Below are 15942 nucleotides of genomic sequence, written 5' to 3'. Positions count from 1 at the left end.
TAGGAAGACCCCATGTCAAATATTACGATCTAATTCCGCTTATATATTTAATAAACTGGCCAGCAAACCTTCAAGAGAGCCAAGTCGCCGAAATCTGCCAACTCTAGCGTGCGGCACGAGGCGCAATCATCAGCGCAGTCAATGCCACGGAGTTGGAGCGGCCAACGTTGAACCACTACGTCAGAGGCATGTGTACGTCATTCTCACGTTTTGCTTGTTTTTACTTCTCAGAGTAAAATTCAACGATGACGTCATGAGTTTCTCCTCCCGGTGTTGGCTGACCGGACGTTCACGTGATCACCGTGACGCGGATGCGCTAGTTTGCGCTGCCCTGCGCGCTTATCGGTCTGTTTCTCCGCTCCCCTTCTCCTCTTTCGTCTTCTCCCCTTCCCCCTCTTCCCCGGGCCATCACCGTCCACGCCATGCGAAGCAACCTGCCCGCGTCCAATAAAAAGAAGAAAAAAAAAAGACCTGCCCGCATCGCGTGTCCTGTTTCTCGCTCCCACCCGAACGTCACAAGACCACGTGGTTCGACGTGACGTGCCATGACTCTGACGACCCGAGACCGATGTTGCCTGACGCAACCGAAGTTTCGGTTTCGGTATCTGCTCATGTTTAAATTAGGGTTACACAAATAATATTCCACATTTCGCGAATCCGAAGACGTAGAGTTGTTTAGTAGTACTTTGTGAATGTGAGTCACATGGAAGCCTAAATTTTTCGGAATTGAGCGGAGTTGCCCTTTAAGGACCAAACGCCCTGCAAAGTTCAGTTTTAATAGAGAATATCAGCCATATCACTAATAATAAAAGCTTGCAGGTTTTTTTTTGTATATAAGGCTCTATGGTGTCTGGGCAATAATGCGACCAAGTACGGCCACTGTGGATGCAGTGTTCGAGTGCCACTAGTAGTCGTTGAGACAAACTTTCAAACGGTAATTGACTGCAGCATGAACCTGGCTAAACACTTCTTTTTTCCAATTTCAAACAATATAATGCAATAAGTTTATCCAGTTTTCGAATTGCCGGTTTTTAAGGGTTCATCGAGGTAAGTTTGGAGAAACTGGAGGATGATTATCTTCTTTTTTTTAATAGCCATACAAATTTTGCATAATTTTGACTTTTTTGATAACTTCCATGAACAATGCAAAAAATATTTACAACGGCTGAGCACAAACTTTTATGTAGAAAGGAAATAAAGCATATGTTTCTATGTAAAAATAATTTCAGCTAAAAACATTATTTGAAGCATTGTTAAAAAATCACAGAAAAATGCCTAAAAAAGCTTGAGGTACAGCTTAAAGCGGGACACTGGCTAGAGGTTGAACTTCTGAACTACTCAAGTGATCGGAATGAAATTTGCAGGGGAGAGTTAGCTTCAGATAAAATGTGCTGCACAAACTTTCAGCTCTCCAGGACAACTTCACATACCTGCATAAGAAGATGTGTCACTCTTCGATAAGAAATCTATGATATGCAAATGAAGCTATTAAGCATCATTTTAACTGTTTGAATATAAAGCGGAGGATGTGGGACTTTGGGCTATCTAGTTTTTATAACTCAAATGTAAATATTTCAGAAAAAATAACTACCTCAAAATATGATATGCATATTTGTCCTATGTCAATTTTTGAAAACATAGCTTTTTCTGAATGAGAACTTTAACTTAAAACAAGATAAAGTAGATAGCCCAATTCCCCAGTAAATTTCAGTTCAGAAACATCTTGATTGTGGTAGCAAAATAATTTTACCTTCAAACAAAAGATTCCTTCAAATGAAATTTGCAGCAAAAAGCAGAACTGAGAAAAATGCATTCAAACATTGAACTCCTTTACTTTGTTACTGCCTCACAGTGAGTTGAAAATATTTTATATCAATGTAAATATTTGGTACATAGTTATGAAATTTAGTGTATGGTTGTATAATTAATTTCTGAAACCGAAAACCTTAAAATGGATTTTTTCAAAAAATTTGAAACTTAGGCGGATGCAAAAGCATGAATGTCGTTCTTTTGCGCGTCCTCGTGAAGTGCCCGCACTGCGCTGACAAGAAGCCTTTCCCGCGCACTGGCGGTCAAGGAGCGCCATGAAGTAGCCCTCCTTGAAATCGACGTGCAGCGGCCAATAGGAGCCTTGTTCCTTGAAACTATAGCGCGCGCCAGCCAATGGGATTGAAGCCAAAATCCTTCAGATTTCAGCTTCACTTGGAGAAAGGAGTTTAGGTGCCGTTTGGCGTGGCTTCAAAGCTGACGATGTCGGCTCGCTCCATGGGACCAGTTAATGCTTTCGCATTAATATGAAAGAGTTGTGCAAGAAGCCAGGTTTGTTATTATATTTTACTTGAAATATAGGCCTACAGAAAAAAATATATCTAATTCCAGTAGACCAATAGGCGTGCTTTATACACAAGATTTTATGTTGTAGAAAGGCGTATTCTTATTCCTGTGGCCTTCAAAGTTGTGTCTTGTGCACTTGGGAAAATTGTTGTTCCACCTCCTCTCAGATGCGCTTTTTTTTTTTAACGAAAACAAAAACAATCTTTCAAAAGTAAGGGCTGTTCTGTTGTGTGGGCCATGTTTTGCTACCTCATATAAAAATTTAATTGAAAACAAAATATAGGCATGACACCCCTATGACAATCCTTATTTCAACACACCCTGAAACAAAACTAGCATTTCTGAAAAATGTTAACTACAAAATTTTTTAATAGGCAAATACTATCAATTATTCAATTAACTACACAAGAAAATGTCAATGCAGAGATATCCTTTGTGCCATGGTTTTTAATGGGGGTATGGTAAAAATGTTGGTTAGAAACGTTTGTGACAAAGTTGATATTTTATTGAAGACTGCAGCATAAATAGGAAAACAATTAGCTTTAATATGTTTGTACTTAGCATGAGAAATTATGGTACGTAGATAAGAGAGTGATATAACCAGGATGAGAAATGACAGAAAAATGTTCAACACCGGTTAAGGGTGCATACAACAACATTTTGCACATTACACCAACAATGTGGAGGCATACAAGAGCCCGGCATTACACCAGGCAGATGGATGGGAGGTTCCTGACCTTTGCTGCAAACAGGTCACCACTGCCGTCGTCCAGTACGTCTGCATCCGGCTCTGCAGGGTTCAGCTAGATTAAAAACTAGCTCAGAGACCCCAGCAAATTTCTTGAAAGGTCCAGGTTTTCTATATACCGTAAAATACCGGGCAAGCGCCCACTCAAAATATGGAGGTACTGTAATCGAGAAAAAAATAAAGGATGGGCGCTCGTCCGGTCATCAGTTTTACATATAAATGTACCGTGTGTATTTTCTCAGACCTTACAAATTTGGAAATGGGCGCTTAGTGTGGAATGGGCGGAGGCAAGGTGTTCTATGGTAGCAATAACATATACACATTTAGACGTCCACATGCCCTTCAGCCCTGAAATAAGCCCTGCACTGCTGACAGATAGTTTGGCCAGTGCAGTACACCATAAAACCCTCTACTATTCTGGACCAAATATTTTTGTGGATTAGGCAGAGAGGGCATATCTGTGGCCACGAAATTTCTAAAGCTTTAGAGGCTGGAGTTTGCATCTTTAGAGAATAGAAATATTTGCTTGCCTTTATAGTTTGTAAATTTTCAAAATCCCGAAGTTCGCGAAAATGACGGGCTTGCAAACCTTGAGGGTTTTACAGTAACTTGTGACCTGGCCTTTTCTTTAACCCAAACGATGCAAGGGTGAAGCAAATACTCAGAGTATGACACAGTGGGCACAAACAAGCAATTACGGATAGCCTAGTTTTTTCTTGCACACCTGAAATTAAAATGCGTAACTAGTGTCGTGAAATGTGCTTATGCAGAGCACCAACTTAAGCAGCAGAATTGGGTGTCTCACGCCTACGTGTCCGAGTAAAGGGCAAAGAAATCCAAATGTGTTCATGCTAACTAGTATGTTCCATAGTGTGCGTTTAGAGAAGCAGCTACCTAAATTCTCCCCAATACAGAAAAATGATTTGCATAGGAAAACATTTATTCAGTGCATTGCAAATGATGTCAAATGGTAAGTTCCTGTAAATGGTTGAGTGTGTTGGTTTCCAGTTTACGACAACGAAAGAGGGACATGGAAGACAAACAGACAACAGAGGCTTTCGACTTGCAACAAAACATTTACTGGCTTCACCTCGCCTCCGAAGCTCTACAGGGGAGCGTCAATGAGGGAGGGAGGGAAGGTGGTGGGTGAGAAAAGCGGGAGCCATGTGGCCCTGCCAGCAGCTATGCGTACACGACGGAAAGTGGGGGCCCGCTGGGTGTCGTTAGACAAGTCACCGTTAATGGGGAAATCCGGAGCCGAATCGATCTGTTAGTGCGCGCAGTCGATGTGCCGTGTTGTGGGAGCAAGAGATGCACGCAGGGCGGAAAGACCGGGGCCCAGAGAGGACCTCCTTTGGACGGCTCCTAGATTGCAGAATAAGCTTTTTGCCGATATCTCGTCTCCTTCTTCCAACTCCTTCCATCCGATCGTGGCTCACGCCGAGAGCTGCTCCTCGTGCAGCCCCGAGTTCTCGGAAAGCACAATTCTTGGGGGGCACAAATCTCAATCTGGCAGGGAAATCCTGGACTTCCTACACATTAGATCTTCTGCCTCCAACCCATCCAGCCCTTCCCCTTTGGATCGAGAGATTTGCTTCCTGCGAGGCGAGAGGGTTCCTCCAAAGACATAAAAAAAACGAAATTCCCACACCTTCTCCTCGTCTTTTCTCCGCGTCCTTCCCCTCCCTTTTCCCTCCCTTCCCAAGAATGCACTGCCGGCACTCAGGGCCCCATGTAATGGTCGGGAGGCAAAGTGAAACCAGTAAACATATTGTTGCAAGTCGAAAGACTGTGTTTTCTGTCTTCCATGTACCTCCCTCGTTATCGTAAAAAAGGTGAATTCCCCTCGCCTGTTTCAGGCGGATAGAAGAGAACATCAAGATGCCTCCTCTTTTTTCTGCATTAAGACATACATGGTGTGACAGTCTTTTCGCAGTTTGCTTAGATATGGCATTGACATGAAACTTGACAGCCTCAGCTAGTGCTCCGGATATGTGCATTGCAGCACACCGGTAGAAGCTTTGATGATCGCATTTCAGCTAAAAGACAAAAAAGAAATAAAACAAATGCCCCGCAAACAGGTTCGAGCACACACCTAGGGTACTCTCAACTCAAAGATGGACGAGCAAAACATTGGTTGATTGACATTCACTGAAAACAGAAACTCTGTTCTATCATATGGACTAGGGTTCCATGTTTTCGGATAAATCCAAAAAACTCCAAAAAAACAGCCGCCGGTAAAACTTTGGTCACTTTAGATTTATTGAATGTGCCAATGCATCAAAATTCTTTTTTCTTCCTTCAACCCCCCTTCCCCCTCCCCCCCCCAAAAAAAAAGAAAAAAGATGGTACTATTTTACCATTAAGTTTCATCAGTAAACAGAGTCAGTGCTGGAAAAATGCTGCCACAGCCATCTTTCAAATTTCGGACCACTGTCGAAAAGGGTCTTGTCAAGGTTCATTCAGGATCACAGGTCATTGTACTTTCGGGTCACGACAAAAGTCACTGTTTTGGCTTCCAGTTTGAGCCATACAGTTTGTGCTTTAGAGGAAGGAGAATATGTTTTTGCAACAGTGAAAGCTATGGACCATGGAGATTGCATAAAATGGGGAAGAGGGGCAGTTGGAACTTTCTTATTAGAGTAGCATCCTTTACCACTCCACCTCATGCGGCCGCAGGGTAGGTTGATGGAATATGAGAGGGATGAATTCGAGCTTCCCAGCAACTACCTACCTCCAAAAGCTTGATTTTAATGTGTCGACGTTTATCGAAGAAACACTTGTGTGCAACTTTGGTTGTGGGCTCAAGCTCAAGAAATATTAATTGACACAAGCACATTTTTTTTTTTTTTTTATCTAGCATATGTTTACTTGTTTCCCCCATGTAGGCATTGGACCTCCTGAAGCCACACAAGCCGAACCTTAGGATCAACCTTCACGAGTTCGGGTGAGTTTTTATCTAAGCATGGTGCAACGGCAAGGGGAAGACTTGGTGGAACTATTCTACATTCAATTCGTAGATATTTGGACAAAACCACTATCCGGCTCAAATTCAAAATTTGCTATGTACAGTTAAACCTCGATGTAACGAAGTCGGTAAAATTCGCAATTTACTTCGTTACATTGAAATTTCGCTAAATCGAAATTTGGCTTTAGCATGCAAAAAAAAAAAAAAAAAAAATTCCGAAACATTTTACGGGTATGAAAACTCACCGAAAATTACATTTATTTTGGGGCAAAGTCGTCCGCGAGTTTTGCTTGCGCCTTGTCCGACAGTAGCAGCGGCGTCATACGACGTTCGAGCGCCCAAAGCGCTTGCACGGCATCCTGCTGCCTATGCGACGCCGTGTACCTCCTCAGTACGTCCATTGCGTCGAGCACTTCCCGAGTGCTCGTGATCTCAGCACTTTCTTCAGGATGGCGTCCAAAACGTTTGCTTTCACATCCAAAAAAAGAACTTTACGTTTCCTTATGCCAGCAAGCACGTGAGTGAACCGCTCGGTTGAAAAATAAAGCTGTTTAGTTTAGGCGGTGCCAATGTTTCCAACCTACACAGCACTCTTGCCCTCACAGTTTACTTGCCCCCTTGCGCTCATGGTGTGCTTGCGCCTTTGCTTTACATCACGGTCGCTTACACCCTGGTCTTCTCCTAGATGGCACTGCCCGTGCGGTCGCGTCGCGCCATGACGTCGCTCCCCCGCTGAAGTTGGCTCCCGCGCTACCCGCGGTACAGTGGACTATGATGATCAGTGAATGTCAGTGGTGATGCTGTTATGCCGTGTAAACTTTTTGCTCGGCATTTTCTGGCCAGCCCCGCGGAATCCACTTTGCCGCATGCCTCGCCGGCACTACCGGCGCCGCATCCTCGGGCTGCCTAGGAACTTATTGGAAGGCCTGTCCCCGTGAAGTAACCTTTCAACGCGCTCGCGTTTGCGCATAATTTTTTTTTTAACCACCATTTTTTTTTGCGAAGTTGTTTTTTAGAGTCTATTTATTTATTGCCTTCTATGGCAATGGCGCTTCGTTATATTGAAATAGCAGCAAAATGGACTTCGTTATATAGAGACTAAAAATACATGGGGTCTATGGGCAAAAAATTATGAAAAATAAAATACTTCGTTAAATCGAGGATTTCGTTACATTGAAGTTCGTTATATCGAGGTTCGACGTATTTGCACGTGTCTACATGTTTGTATTTGCTTCGAATTTTCTTATTTTTTGTAGATTTGCTCTTGAATGTTTTTCAGTCGGCACGGAATTTCAGTTTCCCACACATAAGGCTTACAGCTATTTATGGGCACTATGAAAAAATTGGGTATTATTATATTACTGTACCATTTGGGTCGTAACACCAAATGGATGCAGCTTGTATGAGATGTTCACGAGGAAAGAAAATCAAACTCTGTGGATGTTTGTACATCGAAAAGTTGGCCTGCCCACACATGACTGGGTGAAACTGGTTCTAGGCTTGTCGCACAGACAATGCTTGAATGGAGTCGGTGCAAAGCACTCACCCTCGAGGACACCGCCAACCCTCCCGAGCCGGTGCTTGAGCTCGTCTCCAAAGAGAGTGGAGCCTCCGAAGAGAGAAACTCCGCCCACGGGTTTCTTCTGGCTGGACGAATCTGCAACCGGCTGGCCAGACTGCCAAGAGAAACGACCTTTTCACACACATGCACGGAGCGGGACAGAGCGCCCCAAGAAGTTGCCTACACTGCGGAGCTAACTGCAGGAACTAGACTAGGCATTGCCGACGAGACATAGATTCGATAACATCCTGAATTCCAGCCTCTCAACAACAGCGCTAATCATTTGAAACCATTAACATCTGGGTCCTCACAACTAAACTGTCAGAACACTAGAGCAACACGGGAATTTTAAAAGCTCTTTCAGTGGTGCCGATACCTGATATTCTTAAATAGTATGTATCTAAAGGCAAAGAAATATTGCACTCTCTCCAGTGAATCAAAGGATCAAATACACTGGTAACCGCTTTATGTCATCACTCTTATGCAAATAAGCATTGCAGGTCCTTGTCTCATTCGAGTCCAGCTAGGACCGACCCGCTTCCTTATGCCCCGAGTCAGCATGTGCAGTTCCTGGTCTCGTGCGCCTAGCTCATTCTGGCCACCGGGCATAGCCATCCGACACTACACGGTATCTGACATCCTGAAGAGAAATGTGGTGTGCAAACATTAATTGGGTGCAATTAGCCTTTCGCTATAGAGTTGCGGACCCCTGCCAAAAAAACCAAGAGTGCAATGTCCGAACCTTTGCGGCTCCGTGCAAGTCACCTGGACTGTTGCAGTCCCCACGCATATTACGCTCAGCGTTAAATCAACACATGTTTGGCTGAAATTAACCCATCTCTGGTAATTACTATGTAAAAGCGAAAGAAAAAAATGAGGACAAAGAAATAGAAGTGAACACACGGAGCGCTACTGACAACTGAATTTTATCTGGGAAACACAAACGTGTAGACGCTTTGCACATGCACCAGATGAAAGCCGCCGCTGCTGACCTTCTCATGTCTTCCCCAGGTGCCAAGCTAGTGAAGAGGGCATTGACAAGCTTCTACAAAGGCCATTGCTGGGGAGAAGGACACAGCAGAATCTAAAATGGCAATAATCTGCCCTGCCGTGGTCCTGATCAAGTGAAGTAAACATAATAAGAGGAAACAAAAACTGAGGGTCGGTTATGGTGTCACAAATGCAAAAATACAAAAAAAAAGATAGTTCTTGCAACAAAATATTTTTTTTTGTGGTTAACCTTGCACCCACAGTATGGTGCCTAGAATGCATCTCTACTCGTGTTTATTGTTGTTTGTGGGCTTTATGGCGCAAGAGCTCCAAAGGCCATGCTGTACCCAGCAAGATAAACTAGAAATCACTAGAAAGAGTACACTAAAAATAGAATTTGACTATAGTTTGTATAAAATTCCTGCATTTGCTAAAAAAGCTAACAAACGGCCAAATGATATGAACTGCTCCTCTAGGAAGTGGGTAGGATGGAACGGGATGCAGTACAGTCAAATGCGAACGCCTCTACTATGGAAATGCTCGTTTAATGAAGTAAAATAAAGTCCCAGCCAACCTCCTATGTTCAATGTGTTTCCCAAACTACAAGCAAAACAAATTCCTGCGTAACAAATATTTCTGTTTAATGAAGCCATTGCACAGCCCCAGAGAGCAAAGACAAGTTGCTTTTCAATGCTCCGTTCAAAGCAATGCGCGCACTCCTTTTCTTATTTTACATGTATGTCGGCGCATTTGAAAGGACCCGTGTGAACAGGACTCGTGTGAACTTTTCATGGGCAGTCGCAACTTTTTTATGCTGTCTTCGCATTTGTTTAACCAACACGCCAATCTTCATCGGGATTTAAGACTCCCAATCTGGCTCGATCCGAGTCCCAAAATATTCCGCCTCGCAGTGATAATGTGCGGCCGAGGAAACAATCTGCCACTATTCGTGGGGTCAAAACTTAAACGAAATGAGTAGAGCCGCACGAAAAGAAATGCAATCCTCTTTTGGTGCTGGACAGATGTGAAAAAGGGCTCAGTAGGCTAGGTTGTGCGCCTCTCTCCATCCTTGCTGCGCCGCGCGCTGCAATGCTGTCGTGTACCGACTGTGCGGACAGCATTCTCAGTTCCGTTGGTTAATGAAAAAGCGGTTAAAGTACAGGCGAGCTGGTGGATATTTACCATGATGGAGCTTAACCCGAGACAGGGGTAGAAACAGAAACTTAAAAGTAGAAGGGACAAAGACAAGTGAAGAAGAGAACGTTGGTTGTTGTTTCTTTTTCTTTTTGCCGCCTTTCGCAAGCAGTTTCGTTTGCTTAGAGGGCTTCTCCGCTCCTTTTTCTTACCTCCTTGCGCGCGGCGCGCGACCCCCCGTAACCAAACTGCGCTGTGAAAAAAAAAAAAAGCTCTTTTTTGTTTTTGTTTTCTTAGTTCCGCGTTTTTTTTTTTTTTTTTTTTTGCCGCCTTTTTCAAGCTGTTTTGTTCACTTAGAGCGCTTCTCCGCTTCTCTTTCTTACCTCCATGAATCCTGACTGCGCTGTGAAAAAAAAAAAAAAAAAAGCTCCTCTCCATGTTTATTTTTTTTTCTTGCTTCCGTTGCATCTTTTCGAATTTTTTTAACGCCTTTTGCAAGGCGTTTTGTTCGCCCATGCTGCCCATGCATTCGCGACCTCGCTGCACCAGGATAGAAAAGTGCGTTCATTTCGCGCGCGTGGGGGGAGGGGGTCAAAATTTTTACGTCCAAGGAGGGGGTGCGTTTATTACGCGAGTGAGTTCATTGTGCGAGTAAATACGGTAATGAGGTCTGGCTTGATGTTACGATTCTTGTTATTATCGGCCAAGTCCCATTCAGACTGCCGCCGCCGTAAAAGTGCAAGCCCGACTTCTAGCGTGTCTTCTGCATCCAAAAAAGTGGTCCCTCGATTTACACTCGACGTCCTAAAAGTGTCACGCCGCCACTTGTTGCAATCATGGTAGCGTCGCGGCATTGGTGGCTCGTGGGCGACGCAGCAGACGCTGGTTTTGCTGTGGGATCACTTTCGACATACGGCTGTAATGGGACACTAAACATACTGGTCGAGACTTGTCCCACACACCGTACCCTAGGATTGGTTCGTGTCGAAGCGATCTAGACAGGCACGAAGGCCTTCCCCAGACACCGGCCGGCCATGCAAGCGAGTCACCTCGGTCGGGGCAAAGAGGTCCACGTCCTCGTCGGCGACTCCCCCAAAGAGCTCGTCCTCTCGCTCGAACAAGAACCGGCTGCCGCTCCTCGCCTGGCGACGAAATCCCGAGAGAGAGAGAGGGTTGAGCATTAATGGTGCCGCTCGGACACGCTAGAAAAACTGCAGAAACGTCCGCCCAAGCCAAGACGAAGGACTCACCTTTCCGACTTGTTCAGAGGCCGCCTCTCCCCGGACCGACGCCGGCTCCGCATCTCCCTTAGACTGCAACGAGACCCGACGCATCACGTTGGTCCCCTTTTGACTCCATTGCAAAGTATAAGGACGTGGTCGCACTCTTAGTACGTCATGCAAAAGACAGACTGCAGACACGTACGAGTCATGCACGAAGCAAACAGGCTTCGAACATGCTAAGGAACATCCGCAGACACTCCCACCCTCGTACCTGCGGCAAATGCCGTCTTTCGTAGGACTACATGTCCATGGCTTTATGGATTGTACGAAAGGAGACGAGGTACTTTAGAGCTTTTCTTATCTTTAATACTAGGATGTTGACCAGATTTTACGTCGCAGTGCACGCAGATTTCGAATATCCAATCACATATTGAATCTGCGCTAGAACCCGAATTAAAGGAAGCCGATTTGATTTAATTAGCTCGTTAGTTACAGGTCACTAAGAGAAACATCCAGGTGAAATTACAAATTTTCCGGGACTGCTCTCGCACAGATCGGTACTGCGGGGTGATGCTATTTTATGTCTGTCCCGGGGGTACATCTTTCTAGAGAAATCTGTAATCGTAGAATAGAAATGCAACCCTCGATGCAGGAGACAATGAAACTAGCATCAGCACGCAGCTCTATTCCTCCAAATTACTAGAACGATACCGGCGTCATTAATTTTGCTTGAAAGAAACTTCAGAAAAAAACTCTCAAGGCATTCGTATTACCGAAAAAGCACGAACCGAGAAAAAGGCTGTTGAAGTTGGTAGGTTCCAAGTGGATGTTCATGGACAATTAGGACTGTTGAAGCATTCTTTTATATATTTACCAACTCGAGATAGCGATAAAATTTAAAAAAAAAGTAGTTGCTCAAGATAAAACAAACAATTTCTTCACATGAAGCGATACACTTGGTAAATCATTTACCTACATTCCACTAATTAAGTTTCGGAATATTCCCCTTGGTTGCCACATTCCAAATAGAGGTGCGTTGTGAGTCTCCAAAATACGATATAGCCGAGAATTCGGATGACCAAACGACGACAAAGGCCCGTTCACACAATCGCGTTTGCTGTAGACCGAGGGTTCGCGATCTCTTACGAGAGATCACGCAGGCACGCCGGCACCATCTATATGGAACTGCATGTCACTGGAGCGAAGGTTCTGCGGTATATGAGAGTTCAAATGTACATACTACCTACGAAAAATAGTCGTTTATAGCATTGTCAAAACTTTTCTGGGCAAAAAAGGAAAAAAAAAAAATGATGCGCAAAAGATGCAGGAAATACAGAAAGTGTTCTACCCAAGATATGGCACCAGTGCATTCTCTGGTCATAAACAGCTGCAAGTGCAAGAGAAGGACACGGCGTAAGCTCCACCCACCCCAATGCTCCAGGAGGAGCTCTGGATGCTGTGGCTGCTCTGGCTGTCCGCCATGTGCGTGGGCGGAGTCCTGTCCGCAAACAGGTCCTCGTCCGCTTCTTCCTCGTCGAACAGCGAGATCGACTCGCGCGTCGGCTTCCTCGCGGCAGCCGGCACCGGCTCGGGCTCCTGCACGGACGTACGGCCGGTAGACGTCGCGTGGTCGGCTCGGCAGAAAGAACGTCGGAATCGAAACTAAGAAAGTAAACGTACGTGCAACTGTCGACGCGCAAATATTTATCGTCACACGCGCGTTTATGCGGCAATCGCCCGCACACCACAGGTCGGACATTTATGCGCGACGGTACACCAGTCACCTAGAGGCCACGAGTTGACCTTCATCTCGGGTGGAAAAGCTCGCTTATTCTTTTCATTCTTCAAACGAGTTTCCGCCTTTCGGTTGCCACGGGCTTTCGGTTGCGTGGACGTCGAGCCAAACAACGCTTTCCCTTTGACTTGAACTGGACAATCCGAAACCCCTACACAATTTCGTCGGCGACATAAACGCCGTCGTCGAAAAGAGACGAAAGAACCGACCTCCTTCTTTTGTGGCTCTTGCACTGGCACGTCGTCTTCGAAGAGGAACAGTCCCCTCGAGGCAGCCCTCCTGGGAAAGAGACCCCGTGAGAACCGTCCCCCCGTCTGGGATGCGGGGGTGTAGCCCACCCTTTGGCCAAGAAGGGCCCGGCCTCGGCGCCTTCCGAGGTCCCCCCGTCCGACGAACTCGGCCAGGGCTCGGCGGCCCCGGGGCCTCCGGGTGCGGGGACGGCACTCGAAAAGATGTCCTCCTCGGAGTCGTCGAACAGAAACGACTTGGCCGGCTTTGTTTCCGGCTTTGTTTCCGCCTTCTGGCTGTCGCGACTGGAAATGAGAGAGGAGCCAAAAAACGTGTACAAAATGTCCCCCCCCCCCAAAAAAAACAACCTTTTTTTTTATTATTTTAAAAATAAACTATGCGTTGCAGAACACTCATTCTCCACCCAAATGTAGCGCTAGCTATCCAAACCGAACACCAAAGTTTCAGAACTAGCCGCTATCTCATTAAAAAGATAAGAGATTTTCCAAAATTTTTTAATAGGAAATTGGAGGTTGACGGACTTCTCGATTACATGGAGCTGAATGGCGTCAGTTACCAAGAATGGGCCCAATTTTCCGACTGGGCCCACTCTTTCCACTGTAACCTTTACGAAATCACTTACAACTTTTGAAAGAGATAACGGTTGGTTCACAAACTTTGGCGCCTGGCTACCACTAGCGCTACATTCGGATGAAGGCCGAGCATTTGGCAATGCGTCGTTTATTTTTTAGGCTAAAAACAAACGACACTTACAATTATCTGTAATGCCGAATTAGAGCACAGCTCTTGAGGAGGAGGAGGGGAGGGTATGTCCCTGCTCCCCATCTGTTCTCTCCCCTCCTCAACTCCTGCTCCCCTCCCATTTGGATGGAAATTTTAGCTAAATTCCCCACTAAATTAAGCAAAAATTTCCACACTAATTTATCAAAAAGCTTTCCCGCCAAATTCAGTGAAACATTTTCCCGCCCAGTTTAGCGGGAAAATCTTACCCTTGCGACGTCACACGTGACATTATTATGGGGAGTTGAATTGAGTTTAAAAGTCCAATGCGCTCAATCCAAGTTTAGGTATTTCATATTTATGCAACTAAGTTGACTCGATTGCAGGTTGACCTTTCGCCACTGCACGCGTAAATAAAGCAAGAAACTATACTCGTGGGTGCGTCCGAAGGCACGTTGCTAAAACAAAATCTTATAGCTTGCAAAAACAACGACCGAAGAACCCCCTTTGGTCGCTCGGAAGGCGTGAATTGGGACAGAGTAGCGAGAAGCGTCTCATATCTTGCCGATCTGCCCGGCTGCACTTCTTTGCATTTACGTATGCTACATGAAGTCGAGATTAGGAAAAAAAGACATCTCACAAAACAAGCGCAGAACGACACAATAATCATTTAAAGCGATAGAGCAAACATGAATCGTGGACAAACCGGGGTGCTTCCGGTAGCTTCATTGTTCCGGCTTAGGGGTGACATTCTAATTATAAGATCAGCCTCCCTCCCCTCTCCCCTCCCCCTCCCTCCCTCCCTCCCTCCCTCCCTCCCTCCCTCCCTCCCTCCCTCCCTCCCTCCCTCCCTCCCTCCCTCCCCCCCCCCCCCCGCCACTCCCCTCCAGTTCCAGTTTGCAAATCCAAATAACACGGGTAGACCTACAGTTATCATGCAAATACGGCCAACACCTCGTAAGAGGCCCCCTTTAAGAAATGCTCTCCCAGGCAACTTGCGATTCGGACAAAGTAACCTCTTTGCCGCCACACTTACTTCGAAACGAAGAGGAGGTCGTCGTCGTCTTCGAAGAGGCCACCGGGTTTTGAAACTTGGGTTACCCGCAGGGTTTCCTCTTCCTTCACCGGAGGCGGCGGTTCCTTTAAAAAAACCCAAGTGTTAATCTCCATTGCTAAACGGCTGTTTTACAGGGACAGCTCAGCGTCCCTGCACTCCTTCATCAGAGTATCAAAAGACTGCAGCAATCTTAAGGCAAGGACTCTTGCACGCCTCAAGCTCGGATGGCAATACCCAAGTATTGCTATCCCAGCTTGAGTCCATACCACGCGCATTCTCTTGCGTCCACATACTCGTGTCTGCTGTTTTAAGATGGAAAGACAAGACATTCTGCTAGGAGGCTTTTTTTTTAAACGAAAGGCCATCACACTTGCGGGAAAAGATAACAACGGAGCAGCACTGCGTGGCCTCCCAATCCCAGCGACCCGACGAGCTCGCAAAATGGAAGGCGACCCTCCCAGAGGCGATGGTCGCGCACTTGTACAAGTGCAAGAAGCGTGGCACCTAAAACATTTTAGACGAAAGCAAGGATTACCTCTGTGGAGAGCGAAGAACCATTGTCGGGCTCCGACAATGGCGACTAGTGCATGGTACTGTATTTTTGAATTGGAGTGTGTTTCATAAAATGTTTTATGAGCTGAGGTATGTGTTTAACCCTCACCATTATACATGCACAATAGAATGCGCAGCAATTTACTTTCTGAATATCTGGGAGCTAAATCTGCCTGCGTGTTAGGTTTGGGTGTGCGTTAGAATTGTGCAAACACGTAGTTCTATGTGTAACGTAAATGGCAAGGGTTTATGGAAAAATGGCTACAATACCTGCAAATGTAGGCGACTAAACATGACTTCTCTGAATGTTCAGGGCATGTCCCGCACGCGGATCACTCGCTATTTGCCCAAACATTCATTCATAACCGAATATTTCGAAATTTCCGAATATGCAATTCTCGAATCGAATACAAATCGAACAAGAAAAATATTCTATTGATATTCGAATATTCACACAGCCCTACAAATTATGAACACAATAGTGCTGGCCTACAAAAGCAGCATGCTGCTTGTGCACAGAGCCAGGCAACCAGCAAAAATACATGTACAAATATGGTTGACGTAAACAAAGTACCGTATTTACTCGAATGTAACGCGACCACGATTGTAAC

General features: G+C 45.5%; 1 protein-coding gene across 1 annotated transcript in view; it reads right to left on the bottom strand.

The window, feature by feature from the left end:
• Window positions 1-15942, bottom strand: part of LOC8030844 (WASH complex subunit 2) — a 64699-nt gene that overhangs the window by 9307 nt on the left and 39450 nt on the right. Inside the window, exons 16-23 of the mRNA XM_029979957.4 lie at window positions 14759-14862; window positions 13092-13286; window positions 12963-13032; window positions 12387-12554; window positions 10986-11048; window positions 10785-10877; window positions 7597-7726; window positions 3072-3124 (exon numbers count right to left, since the gene is read on the bottom strand). Of these exons, the coding sequence (XP_029835817.3) occupies window positions 3072-3124; window positions 7597-7726; window positions 10785-10877; window positions 10986-11048; window positions 12387-12554; window positions 12963-13032; window positions 13092-13286; window positions 14759-14862 (876 nt within the window). The remainder of the gene's footprint in view (window positions 1-3071; window positions 3125-7596; window positions 7727-10784; window positions 10878-10985; window positions 11049-12386; window positions 12555-12962; window positions 13033-13091; window positions 13287-14758; window positions 14863-15942) is intronic.

The sequence above is a fragment of the Ixodes scapularis genome, unplaced genomic scaffold, assembly GCF_016920785.2.
Source record: "Ixodes scapularis isolate PalLabHiFi unplaced genomic scaffold, ASM1692078v2 PGA_scaffold0__279_contigs__length_252992795, whole genome shotgun sequence".
NCBI lineage: Eukaryota > Metazoa > Arthropoda > Arachnida > Ixodida > Ixodidae > Ixodes > Ixodes scapularis.
The sequence above is the reverse complement of the archived record's forward strand: the minus strand, read 5'-3'. Positions and strand labels throughout refer to the sequence as shown.